General features: G+C 39.8%; 1 protein-coding gene across 1 annotated transcript; it reads left to right on the forward strand.

Annotated features, from left to right (window-relative positions):
- The first annotated feature begins 419 nt into the window (after nucleotides 1-419).
- myrfl (myelin regulatory factor like) lies at nucleotides 420-23,048 on the forward strand. The gene is made up of 23 exons (XM_085436774.1): nucleotides 420-558; nucleotides 1,594-1,687; nucleotides 2,278-2,339; nucleotides 2,880-3,330; nucleotides 3,913-4,125; nucleotides 4,212-4,407; nucleotides 9,269-9,345; nucleotides 9,751-9,861; nucleotides 9,944-10,034; nucleotides 10,138-10,338; nucleotides 10,652-10,760; nucleotides 11,263-11,372; nucleotides 11,772-11,917; nucleotides 14,292-14,453; nucleotides 14,536-14,607; nucleotides 15,531-15,577; nucleotides 15,795-15,950; nucleotides 16,046-16,093; nucleotides 17,467-17,551; nucleotides 18,568-18,642; nucleotides 18,877-18,988; nucleotides 22,452-22,523; nucleotides 22,826-23,048. Exons 1-23 carry the CDS (start codon nucleotides 486-488, stop codon nucleotides 22,916-22,918), a joined length of 2,856 nt encoding a protein of 951 aa, XP_085292900.1. The 5' UTR covers nucleotides 420-485; the 3' UTR covers nucleotides 22,919-23,048.
- The last annotated feature ends 1,471 nt before the right edge of the window (nucleotides 23,049-24,519 follow it).

The raw sequence follows: 24,519 nt of genomic DNA on the forward strand, positions 1-24,519 counted from the left end.
TTCATGTATGCAGCTCACTAACCAAGCAGTCCACCAGTAGCTCCTAGTGTGGCATTGCATCCTCTCTTCCAAGTCAAGTCATTTCTAGCTCCAAACACCAACATGGCGACAACCAAAACGCTCCAAAAAGCAGGTTATTTACAGTCTGTGCTTCAAGTTTTGCTGCTTTTTAGTTTGAGCTCAGCCTCAAGTATTTTATGTTGTGATCACATTTTGTCTCTTTAATCTCACTATAATGATGCATGCATATATGTAAGTCTGTATGCACCCTTCCTCCTTCTTGGACGGTGGGCCAAAAAAGCTTTGCACAAACATCGTCAACATGCAGCGGTTATTAACATCATCGCCCTGTTGTTGTGTGTGCTGGTAAAAATAATAATAATTCAATAAAAATTTACCTTTTTGTTTATTCTCAGTGTGAAGAGCTCTGCTGGACTTTCTCCTCATCCCGTGCTCTGCCACTGCAGCGCCCCCTACTGTGCTGAATGGATCCTGAAGCCAGCCGGCTGCCAGCCCAGGTCCTGGGAGAGAACGAGGCGCTGCAGCAGTTCTTCAATGGTGGGATATCCTCCTAACATTAGCAGCACGTCACCTGCGAATATCACAGAATGAGTGAAAGCCTGAGGTTTGGATTTAAGGGGTGGGTCGTGCTGTAAGAATCCGTAAGGATGGTTGAGGATTTTCCGGTGAAAGTGCTGATGTCTTTAAGCAGGATAAAATTCTCTTGTGAGGTGACTTTAAGGTTGGTAATGTGACAGTTCCAGGAACGCTTGATAAACCTGTTATTAAGAGGGTTGTATGGACTTCTAAAGATGAGCTTGGAAGAAGGTTTGGATGAGTTACTGGGAAGTTAAGATCCTCAATAAGGACAGTTCAGAAATTCTTAAGGATTTCTACAGAAACATTCCCATGATCTAAAAGAGTCCTGAAAATCTGAGCAGTTCATTGTTGTCTGTGAGTTTCATTTCATTTTAGCCTTCACTTTTAGTCTGACCCTAAAAATAGAAACCCACCAACTGTCAGTAGGTTAACTGGCCACATGTACAGTACCTTATCTAGTTCCATATTGTCACAAAGCTGATAAGATCAAAAATTATTGATCAGTGTGTGTGTAGGTGAACTTTATCACGTGTGAAACTGGATGTTATTCAACACCACTGATTATATCAGAGGGACTTTTGATAAATAATGGAACAAATTATTACGATGCCTCTGCTCTGCTTTTCTTTATTTTCTGTCATGTAGCTCATATACTTGTGATAAACATCACCAGAGTTTCAAATACTATTGGATCTGTTTGATGTCATAGAGAGCAGATATTCCTAATGCGGTTATTTCAGCCACGCAGCTCTGCTTGTTTATGAGGGGCTGTCAATCAGAGAAAGATGGCTTAAACTGTAAGGCTGGCTGGAAGGATGGCTTTTATTGTGAACTGTGGATCATGCAAAACTACTGTAATGGAAGGATTAAAATCTGGAGGTGAAAATCTGAACTCTTTAACATTTGGTTTGTGTTTGTGACGACTGTGAAAATGTCGTTGTAATTTCCTCTGTGTGTGTGTGTGTGTGTGTGTGTGTGTGCGTGTGTGTTCAGGTCAGGATGTGAGCGGTGTGTTGGACAGCTCTGTCGCGGTTGACACGAGCATCCTGGAGCAGTACCTCAGCAACGATGTGGACCCCATCAGCTTGTAAGAGTCACCCTCAAAGACACATCGACACTTTGAGATCATGTTTTTCATCTGTTGCTCTTTTGGAGGTGAAAAGGGAGGTTTAAACATTTGAAATGTCCTTTAATGTGGATAGGAACCTTTTTTTAATACCTCTCTAATTTTGTACTTTTTTGCGTATTTTTCTGAGAGTGGCTTTGAGGTACAATTATCCGATTTTATTTCTGTCTGACAGCATGAACTCAGTTCTCCTCCTGTTAGGGTCATGACCCTACAGTTATGATGTAGGGTCTATAAAATGAAGTCCTGACTGTATTTCAATATTTTAATTGCCTGATAATCATTTGAATATATCTCAGTTACAAAGTTCACTATCAGGTGCAGAAGGTTTCCTCGTATTTTGCTGCATGAAACAGCTCATCCTGAAGCTGCAGAACTAAATATGAATATCATCATTTCTCCCTGGAGGAGATTCTGTTAGACAACAAACATTAAGTCAGTGTTCAGCTGGTTGTTATCACCAAAGGGAAGGCTGTAAATGCATAACACAATTAAACACTTATATTAAATATGAATAAGAATTGCTCTTCATGTTGTTTTTTTCCTCCCAGCATGCTGCCTGAGTCTCCTCCTGATTCGGGCTCAGAGGCCTGGTCACCTGCACAGATTCCAGGTACCATTTACAGACATCAGACATGCATTTTTATATGCAATATTTGCATTTTAAGAGACAACAAATTTCGTTTTTTCACATTCCTTTCTCCCATAGACCGCACGCTGACAAGAGCACTGGTTTTATTAACATTTGAAAAGCAAACCTGATCAAGCACACATGGTGACCCCTTTATAGCTATTCATAACTGAAATAATAATTACAACACCGCACAACTTTAACAGCCCCTTGAGTCTGCAGAAGCGTTCTTCACTTGTAATCTAATAATCTAGTACAAATTATTAATTCCAACAAGTGTAATCTTCCTCGTTATGTGTGAAAAAACTACAAACCTGTTACCTTGGGAGTGAGTGACTGGTTGCTCTTGTTGTGATGATTGTGCCAGCAAAGAGACCTCCCAAACATCAGGCATATGCACATCTGTGCTAATTGTTCAAGATATAAAAATAACAATGACTTGAGGCTCATAATAATCATGTTTTATCGCAAATAATTTATGAAACAAAAAAGCTTTTGTAAGACATTTTCTTCTCTAATCAGGGAACCTCCGCTACATGTCATCCTATTGGTCCAACCAGCCAACCACGCAGGAGGCATTTCAACCCACAAATGCATCTGCTGCTTCCTCCTCCTGTCACTTTAAGGGTCGACGGCCTGCCCCCTCCAACCCCAGCGAGCTGACTCATGATCAGCTTTGTATTTTGGGACTCACAAACACTTATATCAAGTCTGGGAGTCCACCTGCCCCTCCTGCTCCACCTGGACCACCTGCTCCTCTGCAGCAGCACCACACACATAACTCACCTGGACAATCACGCTATCTAAGTTCAGAGAAATACTCGCAATCTTACACCCCACCCACACCTCCTTCTCCACCTTTACCACCTTCAAACATCTATACCACAGCATGCACTGGACCAGGCTTGCTCCCAAATCTAACCACACCCTCTCCAACCCATATGCTGGGCTCTGCCTCCACACTACAAACCTGGTAAGCAGATATTCAGCTTTATGACGCTATGATGTCACAATGTGGTAATTTTATTTTACAATAGGTGGAATTGTTATCATGTAAATGACAGTCTGAATAAATAGTCCTAAAAGTTGACAGCAAGGTAACAGAAACCATGGGATACAATCCAAACCATAAAGATAAAGAAGGCATGGCATGTGTTTTAGAGACAGTCCTGAATTACTTACATTTTAAATCAGTTCTGCAATGACAGAGTGAGTCTGCAAAAGAAGGCTGAGAAAATATTCTTGAATTTAGACTGATTGACAGCCAGAACAAGTGAATGGAGTTTAATCAGTTAAAATAAATATTAAATTATTGTTGAAATGCGGAAAGTTTTTGACATTTAGAATTTAATCCCATTAAGTCACATGATATAGTATGCTACAGTTGCTATTGGTATACACAGAAGACTGTTATTGATATAAAAATGTGTGTGTACATATTATTGGCATAAAAATGCCACGAAGATGAAGCATGTAAAAAGGAAATAGCAGTGGACCTAAGATTAAGCCCTGTGGCACTCCATTGGAGCTTTGAATCTGTCTTCTCCTGTTTCAGCACCTTAGAGAGGAAAAAAAGGAGGAGATCAGAGTCTGAGGAACCATCTGCAGGAGTTGGCACCTCCAGCTCTGATGGTGAAGGAACTCATGGTGGTGTGGGGAGCACTGCAAGTGTTGGTGGAATGGGTGTGGGATCCTATCAACTACTATCTTGGGAACAGTACAGGCCAGAACAGTGGAGCACTTTGCACGACAGCAACTACCAGACACTGTGAGTCAAGGATCAACCCAGTCTCTTACTGCAAAGATAGCCTTTCTTGACCTACAACATGGTTTACCAGCATCACTGTGTTTTAGGTCTCCTCCTGCCTACCACGTTGATACAGATAAAGGCTTCAACTACTCCACAGCTGACGAGTCCTTTGTTTGCCAAAAGAAGAACCACTTTCAGGTCACTGTTCACATTGGTGTGGATGCAGAGCCACAGTACATCAAAACGGCCAGTGGGCCACAGGAAATCGACTTTTTCCAGATAAAAGTGTTCGGGGTAAAGGTGTGTATAGATTTACTTTCAGTTAGAGAAGGAAAAATAATCATGCAGACATTAAACATTAGTTTTAAATCAAAGGAGGTTTACATGCATAATAATACTCTATGAAAATGGTGAAACTCCATTGAGGGGCCAATGAACATTACATGGCTAAGGGTACAAGATAACTTCAGTGGGGTGAAGTCATCCTGTGCCCGTAGGAGAAACACAGCCTCAAAGTATTATGTTCCCACCTCCATTCTGCCAAACACAGTGAGTGCCAAAGACCTTGCAGGCGCTGCAAGATTTCAGTCCATTATGGTGTTTTGCTTTTAGATCATTAATAAACTCCTCACCTGCAGAGATGGGCAGTAACGCGTTACTTGTAATGCGTTACTGTAATCCGATTACTTTTTCCAAGTAACGAGTAAAGTAAGGGATTACTATTGCAAAAATGGTAATTAGATTACCATTACTTTCTCATAGGAATGCTGCGTTACTGCATTACTAAAACCGTTTTTTTTTCTGCGAGAATAATAATAATAATAATAATAATAATAATAATACATTTTATTTAAATAGTGCCTTTCAAAGCACCCAAGGACACTGTACAACAGATAAAAACTGGAAATATACACAATGATAAAAATAGAAGATAAAAGTTAAAACATACAGAAATTTAAGAATAGGCAATTTTAAACAGATGAGTTTTGAGGGTGGACTTAAAAAGAGAGAATGAACTAATATTTCTGAGGTCCGGGGGTAGGGAATTCCAAAGTCGAGGGGCAGAGCAGCTAAAGGCCCTCCCTCCCATTGTGATCAGACGAGCAGAGGGAACAGAAAGAGAAAGAGAAGATGAAGATCTGAGGCAGCGGGATGGGAGCTTCATCTGTAATAAGTCAGAGAGGTACGGTGGAGAGAGAGAATGAATAGCCTTGAATGTATACAGAATTATTTTAAAATGGATGCGAAATTTGACCGGGAGCCAGTGAAGTTGCTTCAGGATTGGGGAGATGTGGTGGGTAGAAGAAGTCCTAGTAATAATACGGGCAGCAGAGTTCTGGACACGTTGGAGCTTGTTGATAGATTTTTGTGTAAGGCCAAATAATAATGAGTTGCAGTAGTCAATTCTAGAGTTAACAAGATTATGGATGAGAATGGCAGTGGCGTGAGGTGTGAGGAAGGGGCGGAGGCGATTAATGTTACGGAGTTGGAAATATGCTGCACGTGTAATATTATTGATATGTGAGTTAAAGGATAATGTGCTATCGAGAATGACACCCAAGCTTTTCACAGAGGGAGAGATAGGGACCAGCGAGTTATTGATGGTGAGAGAGAAATTGTTAATTCTGGATAGCAGTCGTTTAGTGCCAACCAGAAGAAGTTCCGATTTATTGCTGTTGAGTTTAAGAAAGTTGGAGGAGAACCAAGAATTAAGTTCAGCTAGACAGAGGATGAGGGAGGGTGGAGGAAGAGTAGAGTCAGGTTTGGTAGAGAGATAGAGCTGGGTGTCATCGGCGTAGCAGTGGAACTGAATATTATATTTACGAAAAATATGTCAGAGTGGAAGAAGGTAGATGATGAAAAGAAGGGGCCCGAGGACAGATCCCTGGGGCACCCCAGTGGATAAAGGAGAAAGCTGAGAAGTGAAGGATTTTAATTGAATGAACTGAGTGCGGTCAGATAGGTATGATTTAAACCAGGCTAGTGGAGTGTGAGAGAGACCAATAGAAGCTAATCTGCTAAGGAGAATGGGATGAGAGATGGTGTCAAAAGCTGCACTCAGATCAAGAAGGATAAGTCAAAGTCAAAGTCAAAGTCAACTTTATTGTCGATTCTGCCACATGTACAGGACATACAGAGAATAGAAATTGCGTTACTCTCAATCCCTAGATAAATAGCAAATGAACATTTAAATATATTTAAATATAAAAGTGATTAAAAATGCAAGTAAAATAATTAAAAAGTAAAAATTTAAATAAATACAATTTTACATATAACAAGAAAGCTATACAATATACAATATAATGGGTAAGTGACATTGAGTGTAAACCAGGCAGAGTAGTGCAAATAGGCAAATAGTGCAAATGGAGATTTAGTAGTGTACGGTAAGAGAAAGTGTAACAACAAAGTCTTATGAGGTAATGGCAGTCCAATGCTCCACAAAGTGACTGGTAACTGGTGCAGGCCAGTGAGTCAGAGAGTGTGTGTGTTTGTGTGTGTGTGACAGAGTTCAGTGAGACCGTGGAGGAGAGAGGGGAGAGGGGGCAGAATCGGGAGGGAGTTAAGCTTCCTGACAGCCTGATGGATGAAGCTGTCCTTCAGCCTGCTGGTCCTGGCCTGGAGACTCCGCAGTCTCCTCCCCGACGGCAGCAGCTTGAAGAAGCTTTGCATTGGGTGCGTGGGATCAGCCGCTATGCAAAGGGCTTTTTTAGTGAGACGGGTGCTGTAAATGTCCTGGAGGGAGGGGAGAGAGACACCAATGATCCTCTCTGCAGCTCTCACTATGCGTTGGAGGGTTCTATGACAGGACGCATTGCAGGCTCCAAACCACACAGTGATGCAGCTCGACAGGATGCTCTCGATGGTGCCTCTGTAGAAAGTGTACATGATGGGGGCTGGTGCTCCTGCTCTTCTTAGTTTGCGGAGAAAGAAGAGACGCTGCTGTGATTTCTTGGCCAGTGCTGTGGTGTTGTACGTCCAGGAGAGATCCTCTGTGATGTGCACACCCAAGAACTTGGTGCTGCTCACTCTCTCCACAGACGCTCCGTCAATGGTCAGAGGAGCATGTTGGGTGTGCATTCTCCTGAAGTCCACAACAATCTCCTTCGTCTTCTCCACATTCAGAGAGAGATTGTTGTCAGCACACCACGTGGCCAGGCGTCTCACCTCACGCCTGGCCACGTGGTGGAGGATGGAGAGGAGACCAGAATCAGCTGCTATAAGCTGCTATAAGAAGGTCGTTTGTTATTTTTATAAGAGCAGTTTCAGTGCTATGTAGAGGACGAAAGCCAGACTGGAACTGTTCGTAAAGGTTATTATCAGTTAGGTGAAGATGGACTTGTGAAGCAACTATTTTTTCAAGGATTTTTGAGAGAAATGGTAGATTGGAGATAGGACGAAAATTATTAAAGTTGTTGGGATCTAGACCAGTTTTTTTCAGAATTGGGGTAATAGCAGCAACTTTGAAGGAAGCAGGAACAGTTCCAGTGGTGAGTGAAGAGTGAATAATAGCAGATATGAGGGGAAGGAGAGGGAGTAAGCAGGCTTTGACGAGGACAGTGGGGATAGGATCGAGCTGGCAGGTAGAAGGCTTTGATTTATGGATGAGATCAGCAATATCAGCTAAGGATGGAAGTTGAAAAACAGAGAGGAAGTGAGAAGGGGGAGAAGTTAGGACAGAGAAGCTACATTGAGCATTAGGGTCCAGGTCTAAGTGTATTTTATGAATTTTATCAATAAAGAATAGCATTAGAGCATCACAGAAGTTAGATGAATAGAGATGAGCAGGGAGAGAATCAGGTGGCCTGTTAAAAGAGTTGAATAGTGAGAAAAGGGTCTTGGTAGAGTTCTCACTTGAGCAGACAATAGCAGAGTAATAAGCAGATTTGGTTTGACTAATACATTCCTGGTAAAACAGAACAGAATGTTTCATGACAGTGACGTAAGCGAGTGCCACGTTTGTGACAACAGCTGTGTGCAGATCAACAATGGATAACATATCGAGTGCGGGAGAGAGTATGAGCGTGCAGCGTTTAAAGCGTGGAAATACTGACCTTATTTTGAGTTTGATTCCATAAAAAGTGACAAAAACATTAGTGTCCGCTGTGCGTGGGAAGAAAACTTCTTTTTCAGCGAAAAAACCCCCCCTAAACTTCCAAGCAAGCACCGAGTGCACTACGACGTAATGGGAAACTCACAGAGAAACTCGCGGATTCTTCCACTGATAACTGCGGCACACCTGCACCAGGGTAAACCTCCGCCTACCCTACTCCCGCTTTACAGGTGAAAATAGAGCAAAAGGACCACTAGTCTTTGATTTTATTCATTTTCTGCTGTGTTTTACTTGCATCTGTTTGAAAGAGTGAGTGTAAACACACACACAAAAAAACTATTTTTTGTGCTGGAATGTGCAGAAATTAGGTTTAAATATTAAACTAATTTCTTCCAGTCAGAGAATGTTGCATATAATTACATTTTTGCTTGATGCATAAAGTTAAAAGATTAAAACTAATAAAACAAGTTTTAAAAAGAGACCTTTCCATTTGATTACATTTTGTATGATGGATTATGTAGAAAAAGTAGAATTGGGCTGAAAGACCTATCGCTTTATCACCTCTTCAGGTTGTAAATCGTGTTTTTAAAAAGTAACTAAGTAACTAAGTAATTAATTACTTTTGAAAAAGTAATCAGTAAAGTAACAGGATTACTTTTTGGGGGAAGTAATCAGTAATTAGTTACTGATTACTTTTTTCAAGTAACTTGACCAACACTGCTCACCTGTAGTTTTGGACTAAACCACCACCTTTCTTATGATCCATGAGGCAACCTCTTGCATGGAGCTCCAGACTGGACATTTGATGGTCATCTTCTATTTATTTGATTTCCAAATAATCACAATAACACTTGCCACCTTCTCATCAAGCTTCTTACTGATGCTCCTGGTAAATGGTAAATGGCCTGTATTTATATAGCGCTTTACTAGTCCCTAAGGACCCCAAAGCTCTTGTAGCTCATTTCTGCCGTGTTCAGGTCTAAAATCTTGTTCCTACCATCCTTTGACAGCACTTTGGTCTTGTCCACCCAATTCATACATGCAAATACTTAGTATGCTTTCCGACATTACTCATCTGTGTAATGTTTGTTTGTCTCCTTCTTATCAAAGCTGGAAACTCCAAGTCACCTTGTGACCATTGAACAATCTCAACCTGACCGCAGCAAAAAACCCTTTCATCCAGTCAGGTATGTAACAGTATTAAAGTCCATATTTTTGACCAGATACATATGACTTAACTACTGTAGAAAAGCTTTTCTTTTGCCTGAATAATGTTTGAGCCTTATTGTCTTCATGGAAGACAGTACAGTATGATGTACAGCAGTTCAATGTTTAAGAAAGCAGCTGGGTGTTGAAGGAGAAAAGCATTTTAGAGCATTCCATTTTTTTTCCAACACTCCATTTTTCAAGACCAAAACTGTCTTATCCTGAATTCGATAAGCAGAAGACCTTGTATGGATTGATTTGATTTAGGCCTTTGTTGTCAAATTATTTAGCCTCTGGCAAGCTATCTAGACTACCAAATGGCAGATGATAGAGTTAAAAATGTGGCAAATACAGCATTTTAAACATAATGCTATCAAAACTTCCAGGGTCAGTCTACCCGGTGGCAAAATAACCAGAGTAACACTTGGCCGACTGCACTTCAGCGAGACGACGGCCAACAACATGCGAAAAAAAGGCAAACCAAACCCTGACCAGAGGTTTGTAAATGTATAAATATAAAAAAATTAATGAAGGCATAACAGCAGTAGATAACAATAATAATTGTTTGTGCTTATTCAGGTATTTTCAGATGGTGGTTGGTCTGTATGCTGTAGTCAAAGATGAGAGTTTTCCCCTGACAGCTTTGGTGTCGGAGAAGATTATTGTCAGGGTAAAAAAATACATCTATGAACCAAAAATTGATAAACCAATAACTCAATGACTGTATTAAAAAGTTTAAGATTCCATTAAAAATAAATAAATCTTTGCCACAGGCGTCTAACCCTGGTCAGTTTGAGACGGATGGGGACACAATGTGGCAGCGCGGAGTGGTGCAAGAAGATTTGGTGTGTCAGGGTCGGGTGGGCATCAACACCGACTCCCCTGATGAGGCACTGGTTGTCTGCGGTAATGCCAAAGTGATGGGCACCATCATGCAGCCATCTGACTGTCGCGCTAAGGAGAACATACAGCAGGTGAAAAAAATTTCATTATCTGAATATCTAAATGATGAGTTTTGTCCATTTGTAGCAGGTAGCTTTTTCATTTGTGGTTGATGTTCGACTCTCTAGTCTTCTGTAGTAGTATCTACATCAGCACAGAAATCTGTAGAATCTGAATCGACAGTTAAGTAGTTTTAGTATAATTAAAAAAGGCAATGTCTTAAAGACCACCACTGATCTCTTTGGCATTTATTCAGTGGTTCAGCTGAATTCTGTTTGTCCTATTGTCCCTCTGACTTTACACATTAAAAATGACCAAAAATGTGTTCCTCTTTTTGCTTATTAGGTCGACTCTGAGCAGCAGCTGAAGAGAATTAATCAGATGAAGATAGTCGAGTTTGATTATAAACCAGAGTTTGCTTCCAAAATGGGAATAGACCACACCCACCAGACAGGTGCTGCAATTCATCATGCTGATCATACCATATGTTTGAATCTTTCTATTCTCCTCTGAGACGAGTGGCCCAATCTTGATGAAACGTTGCATAAACATTGCCTAGGGCATTGCGAGTGCCAACATCAATATGGTGTCTATAAATATTTTGTACAAATCCCACAATATTTATATATATTTATATATTTGGCAAATCAATTGAGCACCAAATTGTGACCTTACAACTGCATTCACCATGCACACATTTGGTGACAAGATGACAACAATGTGGTGATAAGAACACAACATTTGGGTGACCATCTTCATGTCATGAGACACTTTATGAAGCAACCCTTTGGGTAGCCAGTCGTCTAGTCTTGGGTCAAGCTCTATACACCAGTAAATTTACCCCCAAAAATATGGATTTTAATACTATAACAAAATAATATGAAAAATATATCAATATATATATATATATATAAAATATATATACTATATTTATCCATGTGTCTTCTGATATTAAGGTATTATAGCTCAGGAGGTGAAAGAGCTGCTGCCTTCTGCAGTGAAAGATGTTGGAGATGTCATCTGTTCTGACGGAGAGAAAATTAATAACTTCCTCATGGTGGACAAGGTAAGAAGTGCTTACATATGAATTTTGTGTATTGTTGCACCCCTAATATATATATATATATATATATATATATATATATATATATATATATATATATATATATATATATATATGTGTGTGTGTGTGTGTGTGTGTGTGTGTGTGTGTGTGTGTGTGTGTGTTTTGTTTTTTTACTGATTTTTTACATTTATGCTACTCTTCAAATACAACCAAATTTAGGTTACTTTAGTGATTTTCAAATCTTACATTGGTTGCATGCACACACAACACAAGGAAAAAAATGGTTGTCATTAGAAGAAACATTTAAGATAACATTTTGAAAGTATAATGGTTGCCTGACAACTACATCCTGCAGTGATCTTAGCAACCAGCACTAATGCCCTCCCTCTCCTCTTCCAGGAGCAGATCTTCATGGAAAATGTGGGCGCAGTGCAGCAGCTGTCAAAGCTCACTGACAACCTGGAAACTCGTATCAACGAACTTGAGGTCTGGAACCGTCGACTGGCAAAGCTGAAGAGTCTGACGGGTAGTCTACGATCCACTGGGTATTTACCTTCATCCATCTATCACTTAGTTACATCCATATGTATTCAGAGAATGACACTTTTTCACACACTTCTTGTGTGAAGAATTCAGGTTTGGGAGATTCAACAAAACTGTGTTAAGCTGCTTTCATACACAGTTTTCATTTTGTGAGGCTCAAACCGATAAGGATTGTTCTGCTTCGATAAAGATATTTTGCAGTTGATGACAGTCTGAAGTCTTGAAGCCATGCACATCACCAAATGCTGTGTCTATCAGGGAGAACAGCCCTAGCCATGGAAGAACCACTTCCAGTGGTATGAGAAAGCATTTGACCCCTTCCTGATTTCTTAGTTTCAGCATATTTGCCACACTTGTTCACAGATGTTTCAGATGATCAAACAAAATCTAATATTAGGCAGAGTTAACCCAAGAAATTTTTTGATGCATGCCCAATCATCCAGGTAAGGAAATGCCTGAAATTTCATTTTGTTCATCTGGATGTTGCGTTTTCAGTGGGAGAAATGTTTTGTCACTCATCCAAGTGAATTCTTCAGCCTTAAATTGAAGTCGTCTTTCTATTTCAAGAATTCTTGAAAGAGTAGCGTAAAATGGCTGACAAGTATTTTTGAGTATGATGGGACAATCTTTGCACGCCTATATTTAGGCAGTTCTGCCATTCTTCTTTGTAGAACCTCTCAAGTTTCATCAGGTTGGATGGGGAGTGTTGGTGCACATTTTCTGATTTCTTCAGAAATATTTAATGAGGTTCAAGTCGGGCGCTGGCTCGGCCAGGACTTTCATAGAGTGGTCCTGAGGCCGCTCCTTTGTTATCTTGGCTCTGTGCTTAGGGTCGCTGTCCAGTTGGAAGATGACCCTTCACCCCAGTCCAAGGTCCAGAGTGATCTAGAGCAGGTTTTCACCAATTCTCTATACAGTGCATTCATCTTTTCATTACTCCTTTCTAGTGTCCTGCTTCCTGCTGCTGAAAAACATCTCTGCAGCATTACGCTGCCACCACTACAGTAGAGATGGTTTTGGCCAGGTAATAAGCAGTGCCTGGTTTATTCCAGAAAACACTTGGCATTCAAGTCAAAGAGAATTTTGTTTTTCATGGTCTGAACATCCTTCAGGTGCCATTTACTGAGGAGTGGATTCTGTCTGGCCACTCATCATCATTGGTGGGAGCTGCAGAAATGATTGTCCTTCTGGAAGGTTTTCCTCTCTCCACAGAGCAACAAAGGCTCTCTGTCAGAGTGACCCTTGAGTTCTTGGTCACCTCCCTGACTAAGGTCCTTCTAAGCCAATTACTTAGACTGGCTGGTGGTCAGCTCTAGGAAGAATCCTGTTGGTTCCAAACTTCTTCTGCTTTTGAATGATGGAGGCCGCTGTGTTCACTGGAGATTTCAGTGTTGCAGACCTTTCTCTGTACCAATTCCCATATCTGTGCCTAGTTACAATCCTATCTCAGAGGTCTACAAACAATTTCTTGGACCACAGGTGGACTCCAAATGACTTACAGAAACATCTGACAGATTATCAGAGGAAACATGATGCACTTGAGCTCAATTTTGAGTGTTATGTATGTACTTGTAATAATTGTATTCTTTATTTTTAACACATTTGCAAAAATGTCAAGCAAACCTTTTCCATTCAACTAAGTGAAAGGGTTTGTCTTAGCAAACCTTCTTAACTGTTACATTTATGAGTTCAATTTCACAAGTTGTTGAATGCTAAAATGGATCAAAACAGAATATTACAATATCATAAAATGCATCCTTCAAAGGAAATCTAATATTTAAAAGGATGCATTTCATAATTTCTCTTAAAATAACTCCATTATGGTTATGTCTAAAGGCAGAGTCCTACTACAAAGTATATAGCACCATGGAAAATGACTCATGAAGTCTTTATTGCAACATTACTGTACTATATCAGTGCAAAGCACAGGTCAAGGACAACTGAGATTCTGAAGGCTACTGTGGGTAACACTGAAAGGCATTAATAGACAAGAAATCACCACAGGTAACAGATGATATAACATCCAAGGGATCAGTTACTATAGCTTTAGGTCTTATCTTGGGCTAGTTGAAACGCATCTTAAGAAATGTATATAGTACCTTAAGCCGATATCCCTGTAGAAAGTTGAAGGACTGTCGTTCACCTCTGTACAAAATAACCTCTTAACTTTGCTAAATGTCATGGATAGACTCATCACTATTCAAATAAATATAGTTTATTGTTATAATCTTGAAGGAGCTCTATCTTCCATCCTTCAAGAAGCATGTGGAGGGATGGATTTCAGGAGCAGGAGTAGAGTTTTAATTTTCTTCCTTTTTTTGGGAAAATTTATTCTGTGATTTGAAAATGAAGCAGTGTTTATGTTATTTCTAACAGGAGACCTCAGAAACACAGCAGCATATCGACAATATCAATACCTGATGCATGTAAGACTGAAAAAGTGCAAAGGGAGGAGAAAAGTCACAAATACAGTCGGTGCCTGCGGCATAAAGTCTTCCAGATAAGCGTCTTCGCTCTGCTGGCCACTATGGCTTTCTGGTGAGATATGATGTCACTTAGAAATGATATGTTAAATTAAGAAAGAAAGAAATTCTATTTTGTAATGTGTTTGTGTGTGCAGTGTCATCTCCATCACCACTCTATACCTAGTTAACGTGAAGGAGGAAGATTTTGGAACCATTCCTGGAAACAGGTAAACAATAACAGCTTTCATAGTGATTCCTCGTCACTGAAACAGTTCCAGATCACCATCATTACATATGTTGTTTCAGATACACTAAGGCAGTGGTTCCCAAACATTTTTTGCTAGCCCCCTCCCCCTGGTCACGTCATGTGCAGGGCATTTTTGTTTTTGTTTGTTTGAAACCTACTGTGCATTTATTTGAATACTTCCAAAAGAATCATTCTCAGGCTGGTTAAACTTCCAGTGGATTTTAGAACTTTCACAGAGAAAGTAATGGAAACCACACCATAACAGATCAATAACTATCCTCTTGTTGTAGATAGGTCATCTCAGAGATTCGCGTGAGATTCTCTTGGCTGTTCTGATTGTTTTTGATGCATTTATGCTATATGATGACATTTGTCTCAATATGGACATTTATTGAGAAGAAGTCTACCCTCTTCTCTTACGTTAGCCTTGCCATTGTTCCGTAGCCACCAGGTAGCCTCATGTGTGAAATGGCCCTTAACTAACCCTCCAAACATAACTGGTATTTTGTTTTTTGTCTTCATTTATGTCCATCGTCACAGAAATGCTGTACAGTTTAGTTATTTTATACATATTTTGGTCAGAACGTAATATATCATCTTCAAATTTCTATTAGTTGGCTAGCTTCCTGATAACTCTACTTCACTTTGTAAAGCAAAAAAAAATCCTAAATATCCAGACTTTATTATAGCACCAGGGGAGACAGCCACACTGATCATTTTATTGGACTTGGACTATTTTTAAGTGTCAAAGTTTGTTTGTTTGGCAAGCTCCAGCATTATTTACCCCTTGAAATGACAAATGAAAATGAAGGGTGCTAAAAAGTTCTGAAATGTAGTACTTGTTAGCTTGTCTCCATTATTATTGTTATGTTAACCAACAAGTTTTATGTTTTTGTGTGTTAGTAATACTACTGAGACTCCTCTGCAAACCTCATCATGGACCAGCACAGGTAATGTTATGCCTTTTAACACTGAGTCTAAAGCCAAAAGGACAAAGACAAATAATGGTGTAAATAGTATTATAAGCATTTAGAGATCAGATAGAGACCTAAATACACTCACCTAAATACTCGGATTAAATTATTTCAGAGCTTTTTCAGTGCTTCTGAATTCCAATAGCAGTGGCAACAGAGAAAACAAAGTAATAATACGATAAATCTCTTCCAGTCCTGCCAACTGGTAGTCCTGGCCTCTGGCCCCCTGCTGTGGACTTCTGTGATCTGCTATACTGTGATAAGGTGTACTGCTGCCCTTCATCAACAGAGGGAACCACTAACTCAAACATCAACATCTCCAAATCAACAGAAATACCTGTTATGAAAGGTAAAGTTATTTCACTCTCTAGTTCTTGCTTACGTTAAAAGAAAATTTCATCATAACTGATTTTTGGTTCACCATTTGATATTTCTGCTCCTCAGAAAAAAACATTGAAGATTTTTATGGACAACTGAAAAGTGCTGGAGACTGTGAGTAAAATTTTATATAGTTTCAATTCATATATTAAAGTTATTGAGAGATCTTTGACTGATTTTAACTTAGAAGGGAAAAACAAAGTGTTATTCAAAAGATCCTTCAACAAGGATTCATGAAGCCTCACCTCCACCAGAGATACTAGTACCCCAGCCTAGGCCTGGGCCTGGCAGTGGGCGAGAGCTCGGTTTCAGAGCACACCGGGTCTTAATGCATGCAACTCCTCTGGGTTCAGCATGAATGCACCAAATGGCTCAATCCTCCTCTGGTCCCACAGGAGGAGCCATAGGGGTTTAATACTTTGTGGACTGATTGTAAGCAGATGCCTTGGTGGATCAATCTTCAGTTGCCAAAACTGGCTATAGGGACATCTGTTTAAATAGTTCGGGTTTCTGATCCTATCAGTATTACTTAGAAGGCAAACAGAGCTTGGATGGAGTCAGGGAGGAGACCCTCCCAGCTCCAGCTGCTTTTCAGTCCCGCTGATGCCGATCGTGTTCCCTCTGAAGGCCTGCTTGGTTGCGTGGCCTAGCCGTCAAGCCCTCCTCCTTCAGTCCCAATGTTATCAGCAGCTCGCTTCTAATCCATGCATTTAGTAAATAACTGGATTTTTTATGCTTTTTTATGCTAATCTTGAGAGGAGAGAGGCTGGCCACAATGCGTTTATCTCTCTTCCATGTAGATGTACTAGAATAGGAAGGAAGCCAAATCCTTGAAAGTTATAATCTTACACAGCAAAAATGAGCAGAGAAAAAGCCAAAAAATATACCCAGAAAACCAATATAAAACCAATTCGTGGGTCCACAGTGTTTGGGCGGTGGTTGCTCTTCTGCCATCTATTGCTGCAATATGTAACTTAATGTAAGAACTAGAGTAAGAACAACACCAAATGTTCCTAGGAGCCATTTTTTACATTATTTGCCCACATGTAGCCTCCTCTCTCTCCTCCCCTTTCTTGATGTCCATGACATTCCTTGTGGTTTTGGGTTGGGGAACAGTCTTTTGGGCAATAACAGTGAGACTTGGAGTGTGAGTGCCCTGCCTGATCTGAACCTGATTGGCATGAGGTTTCATAAGTGCATGTAGCAGCAGTATATACTGGGTCACAGGGAAGATGATGCATTGCCTAATGTTTCTAGTCCACTAAAATAAAGGATGTTTATTACATGTTAAACTTGAACCTTGAATTCCTGGACTTGGATTTTTGATGCTGTTTCTGGTCATAAATTTCATAATTTTTCATTTATCATCATTTACTTGCATGAGAACTGCAGTCTGAGTGACACCAGTAATGCTCCTATGATTTTCTTTGTTCTTTTTCTTTAAAAAAAATAAATAAATTATACATCTGTTTTTCTGTTTCTATCAGGGACGAACACCACTATCCACTCTATCACGATCAAAGAAAGCCAGCTGGTGATTGACAGAAAATACTGCCTAAGAGACGAATGTGGGTAAGTAGAGAAAGCGAACATAAACACACTGTGATTGTATGCAGGTTATAGACTGTTTAGTATATTCTTCATTTGATAACACTGCTGTAAAAAGGGTGTTTCAGCTTTTGCGAGCTTGTTAAATAACCAGATTCACCATGAGAGCCAAATAAAGTGGACTTTGTCACTCTACACCTTTGAGCTGTCATTTTAACTATTGCCTTTATTTTCAGTGGTCACGGAATATGAATATGAACATGTAGAGAACCACTAGCAAAATTTAATTTCAAATCTCGTAAATTTTAATTTTAAGGAGTTCCTTGTTATACTTCTATCACCAGCAAGTTGTAAAAAATCTGCTGAGGTTTTCCTATGTCAACATTTTATTTCTATGGCGCTTGCCAACTGTTATTTTATCTGTAATGCTTGTGATTTTGGTATATAATTGCTTGTAAGGTGTCCCTGAGTGCCTTAAAAAGCATGCACAAATAAAATGCTCTTATTATTACCTTTGCTGTTGCAGAGTTCTCCCATAAAGTTCACTATAGGATTCTTTGAGAGTCATGTCACTCTCTTCTAAAGCACTACGTTAAATGTCTTTATATAGACTCAATTATTGCAAAATAGTTCCACAGTGAAAGTTTTCACACCTTTGTGATATAACTGTCTCCATCTACTGGACGTCCTTCTTAGATCTTTAGCAAGGAGACACTTTTGTAAAAAGAGTGAGAAGACTGCGAAAAGGTAGTTTGTTGTAAGAGAGATTTAAACTTGAGACAGTAAAGTTCTGCGTGATTTACATTTATGTAAATCATATAAACTTAAATGATATTTTAAGAAAACAGGCTGCAGTAATGCTTGACTGTGCATGTGGAGTGGATGTCGATGTCAAAGTCAAAAAGACCTTTAATCTTAAATGCCAGTAAAATCTCAATTAAATTTTGGCAGGTCCTCAGTAATGATACATGCTACCTCGTGCTATTAATTAAATATGTAGTAAAAATAAATAATGTTATACTTCTGTTGTTTCCTTTAAGCCCCAGTCGATACATCTTCAGAGTTCCTGTCAGTGAGTTTGTTCCTGTCAACATGAAAGTAACCCTGCTCATGAAGTAAGTATCCTAATATACTCACACATGCTATTAAAACATGTATTATTAATATTATTATTCTTGTTATTCTTGTTATTATTATTTATATTTAAGCTTAATCTATTCCCTTTTTATCTGCTAATGTTGGAATGACACTTTAGATTTTCAAATGCCAATTTACATGCGACATTGAAATAAATTGACATAAATGTTATTTTCTGTTTGTGTATATAAATCTGTGTCTGGTTTATGTAGCTCTACAGAGGAGTTGGTAGTCCATCTGTGCAATTTTGATGAGTCCACAGTCTGTTCTGCTCAGCTGGATATCAGCGCTGTGTCTGACAGCAGATACCCATCAAATACACAGGTCAGAATCAATAATCTGTTTCCCTAAACGTCACTTATATACAGCATGCAAGTATAAATGTAAATGTAAAAGCTTCACACAAAACAATAGGATAATTAACAGGGTTTTTCTTTATTTGTAAGCTGAGCTTTTATCTTCTTTAGAACATAAATGCCATTTTTAAAATAAGGGAATCTCCTCGTTGTTTTTCATTAATTTAAGGCTTTTTCATCTTTAAGAATATAAGTCAATATTAAGTATAACTTCTTATCATTTACATGAAATTTGAAAAAAAATGTTTTAATAGATTAAATTCATCCAGACTTTGGAACTTAAAAAAAAAAATAAAAAAGTAGAATGGTGTGCTCTAATTCATGAAAATTATATATATATATATATATATATATATATATATATATGCCTAGAATGCCTAGAATTGTACAAGATCAATGGGACCCTAAGAGCCTTCATCAGGAACTCAATGGGGATGTGGCGTACAACACTAGAGGCCAACTCCAAGCCCATAGCACAAGTCACCATCAAGTGCGGGATCTACCAAGGAGATGCTCTGTCCCCACTGCTGTTCTGCATAGGCCTGAACCCCCTCAGTGAGATCATTAACAAGACTGGCTACGGATACCGACTACAGAACGGAGCAGTTGTCAGCCACCTCCTGTACATGGATGACATCAAGCTGTATGCCAAGAGTGAACGAGACATCGATTCACTGATCCACACTACCAGGCTATACAGCAATGACATTGGAATGTCGTTCGGACTGGAGAAGTGTAGTCGGATGGTAACAAAGAGAGGGAAGGTAGTCAGAACTGAGGGGATTGAACTACCAGAAGGCAACATTGCAGACATAGAGGACAGTTACAAGTACTTGGGGATCCCACAGGCGAATGGGAACCATGAAGAGGCCGCTAGAAAAGCTGCAACCACCAAGTACCTGCAGAGGGTCAGGCAAGTCCTGAGGAGTCAGCTGAATGGTAAGAACAAGATCCGGGCCATCAACACGTACGCCCTGCCCGTGATCAGGTACCCTGCTGGGGTAATAGGCTGGCCAAAGGAGGAGATAGAAGCCACTGACATAAAGACAAGAAAGCTCCTTACCATGCATGGAGGGTTTCACCCCAAATCCAGCACCCTGAGGCTGTACGCTAAGCGGAAGGAAGGGGGCCGGGGACTGGTGAGTGTCAGCACCACAGTCCAGGATGAGACAACGAACATCCAAGAATACATTGGGAAGATGGCCCCAACTGACCGAGTGCTCAGTGAATACCTCAGGCAGCAGAAACCCAAGAAAGAGGAGGGAGACGAGGAACCATCATGGAAGGACAGGCCCCTGCACGGTATGTACCACCGGCAGATAGAGGAGGTGGCTGATATCCAGAAATCCTACCAGTGGCTGGACAAAGCTGGACTGAAAGACAGCACAGAGGCACTAATCATGGCAGCACAAGAACAAGCTCTGAGTACAAGATCCATAGAGGCTGGGGTCTATCACACCAGGCAAGACCCCAGGTGCAGGCTGTGTAAAGATGCCCCAGAGACAATCCAGCACATAACAGCAGGGTGCAAGATGCTAGCAGGCAAGGCATACATGGAACGCCATAACCAAGTGGCCGGCATAGTGTACAGGAACATCTGTGCCGAGTATAACCTGGAAGTCCCGAGGTCAAAATGGGAGATGCCCCCAAGGGTGGTGGAGAATGACCGAGCTAAGATCCTGTGGGACTTCCAGATACAGACGGACAAAATGGTGGTGGCTAACCAACCGGACATAGTGGTGGTAGACAGACAGAAGAAGATGGCCGTAGTGATCGATGTAGCGGTTCCGAATGACAGCAATATCAGGAAGAAGGAACACGAGAAGCTGGAGAAATACCAAGGGCTCAGAGAAGAGCTCGAGAGGATGTGGAGGGTGAAGGTAACGGTGGTCCCCGTGGTAATCGGAGCACTAGGTGCGGTGACTCCCAAGCTAGGCGAGTGGCTCCAGCAGATCCCAGGAACAACATCGGAGATCTCTGTCCAGAAGAGCGCAGTCCTGGGAACAGCTAAGATACTGCGCAGGACCCTCAAGCTCCCAGGCCTCTGGTAGAGGACCCGAGCTTGAAGGATAAAACCGCCCGCAGGGGCGTGCTGGGTGTTTTATATATATATATATATATGTATATATATATATATATATATATATATATAAATTTTTGTTTACTATGTCTATGTTATAAATATGAGACAATACAGAAATGTGTTTAATATCTAATTGTTTACTGTGACGCTGTGTATTAAAACACAAAAGCCTGTGTGAAGATGCAAATTAATGGATCATTTTTCATCGTTTTTTTGTTACATTGCTGGTCAAAATCAATCCACCCATTCATCAGTTTTCTTCCATTTATCAGGCCTGGGTTGTTCGGCAGTTAGGCAGAAATTTGTTTTGAGGGTCGCTGAGGTTCCAGTTCACTAACTCAGTCACTGTGGCAGTTAATAATGCAGGAAGTGTGGGCCAATCACTGATGAATAATGAATGTGTGGCAGGTTTTCTTCACAGTGGGATGACAACATGCTAATCACAGTAACACTTAAACCTTGATATACAGAGGACTGTCCAGAAGACCAAACATACGAATACTTTGTCATACGTTTACATTTATGTCGAGGTTTTCTTTCTACTAAGTGAGTTTTGAGGCATGAAATGAATCAGTCCTGATTCTGGAATAAAAAAGAAGAAATAAACTTATCTGGATCTGTGAAACTTACTTTGAGTGAATTTTCAGCCTTGTCAAAGTAATTATCAAGGGCAGCGCTGATGAAAATCAACCCAGCTGTAGAAATCGTTTGATTTTGCCCTTGTTTTAAAGTTAAATACTAAGTCTCTTAAAAACTATATTATATTTATCAAAAACCATTTAATTATTCTCAAAAATTAAGTAAAGCTTCATCAATAATTCAGAATAATTTCGAACTTCTAACTTTGGGAATGAATTTAGTTCATTTGGGGAAGTTTGAAGCCTTTTTCTTTCTTCTAATATGAAGTGATGAGTTTGGCTTATCTTCTTAAGACAAAATGAGAATTTTACTAATATTCCTTCCAATCTTACAAACATATAAAATCTGGGGTACTTTTAGCACTTCGGTATCAATTGGCCCAAATGTCACAAGCCAGACTTCTTATGGTTCATGACAAGTGTAGTGTGGGCATCTGTGGCCCATGCTACACTTGTCAAGGAGGAGAACTGGCAGATGAGTTGCAGCAACCAGGCTCTTAATTGCTATCTGAGTAGGTATGGCCATTTTTCACTTTTATGGGCTAATTCCCCAAATGAGCAAAGAAGTGATCATGATAACATTCATTCAGAATTAGCTTCAAATAATTGTTTTTCTGACCTTAATGTGACATTTTTTTACTGTTTCCATTGAAAATTAGAGGTTTTGCTGAATAAATAGTAACTGACCTTTTTTGGCCTTTTTTCGGCAGGGGGAACATGAATGGCCTCTTCATGTGGCTCGCCTTTATCAAAGCTGGTATCACTTCCGCTCAACAGTGGCTGTAAGAAACCAAAAATTATTAATTTTTCTTCTATAAAAGACCTACATTTCACTGGTTATGAAACCTTAAAGACACACAGTCCTCTTCTTGCTGCATGAACATGAAAACACTATTTAAACAATCCTCACTTTTACTAAGAACATTGATGGAAACATTAGTGTTATAAAAACATTTTATTTTATGTTGCCTGTCATAGAAATTTTCATTATTGATGTTATTTATATAAATATTTTCACAGAAACATGGATCCTACAGACTGTTGGGCTATAATAATGTATATGCTTATCAATATCTTTCTTCAGGGTCAAGCAGACTGCAGTACCAACTATCAATACGCAGGGGCGCTCTTCACAGACTACCACTTCTACTTCTACAGACACTGCACGGAATTTTAGAAACATAATTACAGACAAATTACAAAAACATGTTTATGGAAAATTTGCTTTATTTCTGCAAAGATGACAATTAGAGAAATCCAAGTATGCTCCAATCACTTCTGCAAGTTTTTATGTTTGGTTGTTTTGTTTTGGGGGGTTTCGCGGGGTGGGGTGGGGGATGGGGGGGCAGGTTTGTTATTCTAGAAAAATGGCTGGTTAATTTAAAAAAAAAACAAAAAAACGACAAGTTGAAAACATTAACTTTGACGTTGTATTATTTAATGTATTTTACTCATATCTTTGTTTTGTGCTAACTTTTACACAGACTGGCAAACATGGAAATGCCAAAAATAAAAAACATTACAACGACCCATCTTCCAATCAGAGAGGGGGAGTCAGAGATGGGATTTACTGTGACTGCAGTTCAGACAGGATAAGTGTAGGCACACATGCGGGGATCATCGAGATTTAAAAAAAAAGTATATTTCTGCCATGTGAAAATTTGTTTTTTATATGCATTTTTAAATTGTCTATTTTTCTGCCTTTTCTCAAATATTTGTTTTTGTTTTTCTTTGATATGAGCAATTTTACCTCCTTGTGTCTGTGAAACTGTTAAAATGTAGATAGATATAAAAATCCTTATATACACACGACATCCCAGATGAGAATGAATGAATAATTTATATTAAATACTTTGTTTCTTCAGATAGTTGAATGTGCTGACAAAAAAATCACACAAAATTTATCAATGGAAATCAAATTTAGCAACCCATGGAGGTCCATATTGTGAGTCACGCTCAAAATTAAAATTGAAAAAAAAAAAAAACCACACTGCAGGCTGATCCAACTTTGATGTAATGCCCTTAAAACATGCCAAAATGAGGCTCAGTAGTGTGCGTGGCCTCCACGTGCCTGTATGACCTCCTTACAATGCTTGGGTATGCTCCTGATGAGATGATGGATTATCTGTTGAGGGATCTTCTCCCAAGTCCTGGACTAAAGCATCTGCCAACTCCTGGATCAGGCGGGACATGATGTCCCAGATATGTCCACTTGGATTCAGGTCTGGGGGAACGGGCGGGCCAGTCCATAGCATCAATGCTTTGTCTTGCAGGAACTGCAGACACAAGCAGGCAGCAGAACATTCTCCACGGTGTCTCCAGACTCTGTCACATCTGTCACATGTGCTCAGTGTGAACCTACTTTCATCTGTGAAGAGCACAGGTCACCAGTGGCGAAGATGCCAATCTTGGTGTTCTCTGGCAAATGCCAAACACTCCTATCCTCCTAGTTTACGCATACAAAATGCAAATATGGCCATAGGGTTAACTTGTCTTGGTTTATAACTGTAATCATCATTTCCTAAAATAATAAAAGTTCATTTTAAATATTTAAATATTATCTATAAACCTAACCAAGGAAATGGCAGAATAGCTTGTGATAAAAGACCGAAACACCCTTTGAAGTTGAGGCACACGACGATGTGTCCTGTTGGTAAAGTTTCCGGGTGCCATTCCTCAAGACTTTCACCATTTGAAGCAATGTTTTATCAGGGATTGTAACACTTAGTTACAAAATGATTATTGAATCATTTAAATATAATGTTAAGTGTTTTTAGA

The sequence above is a fragment of the Copadichromis virginalis genome, linkage group LG17 (genome assembly GCF_057382275.1).
Source record: "Copadichromis virginalis isolate Kocher_CV1m ecotype Utaka linkage group LG17, C_Virginalis_male_GT1.1, whole genome shotgun sequence".
NCBI classification, from domain to species: Eukaryota; Metazoa; Chordata; class Actinopteri; order Cichliformes; family Cichlidae; genus Copadichromis; species Copadichromis virginalis.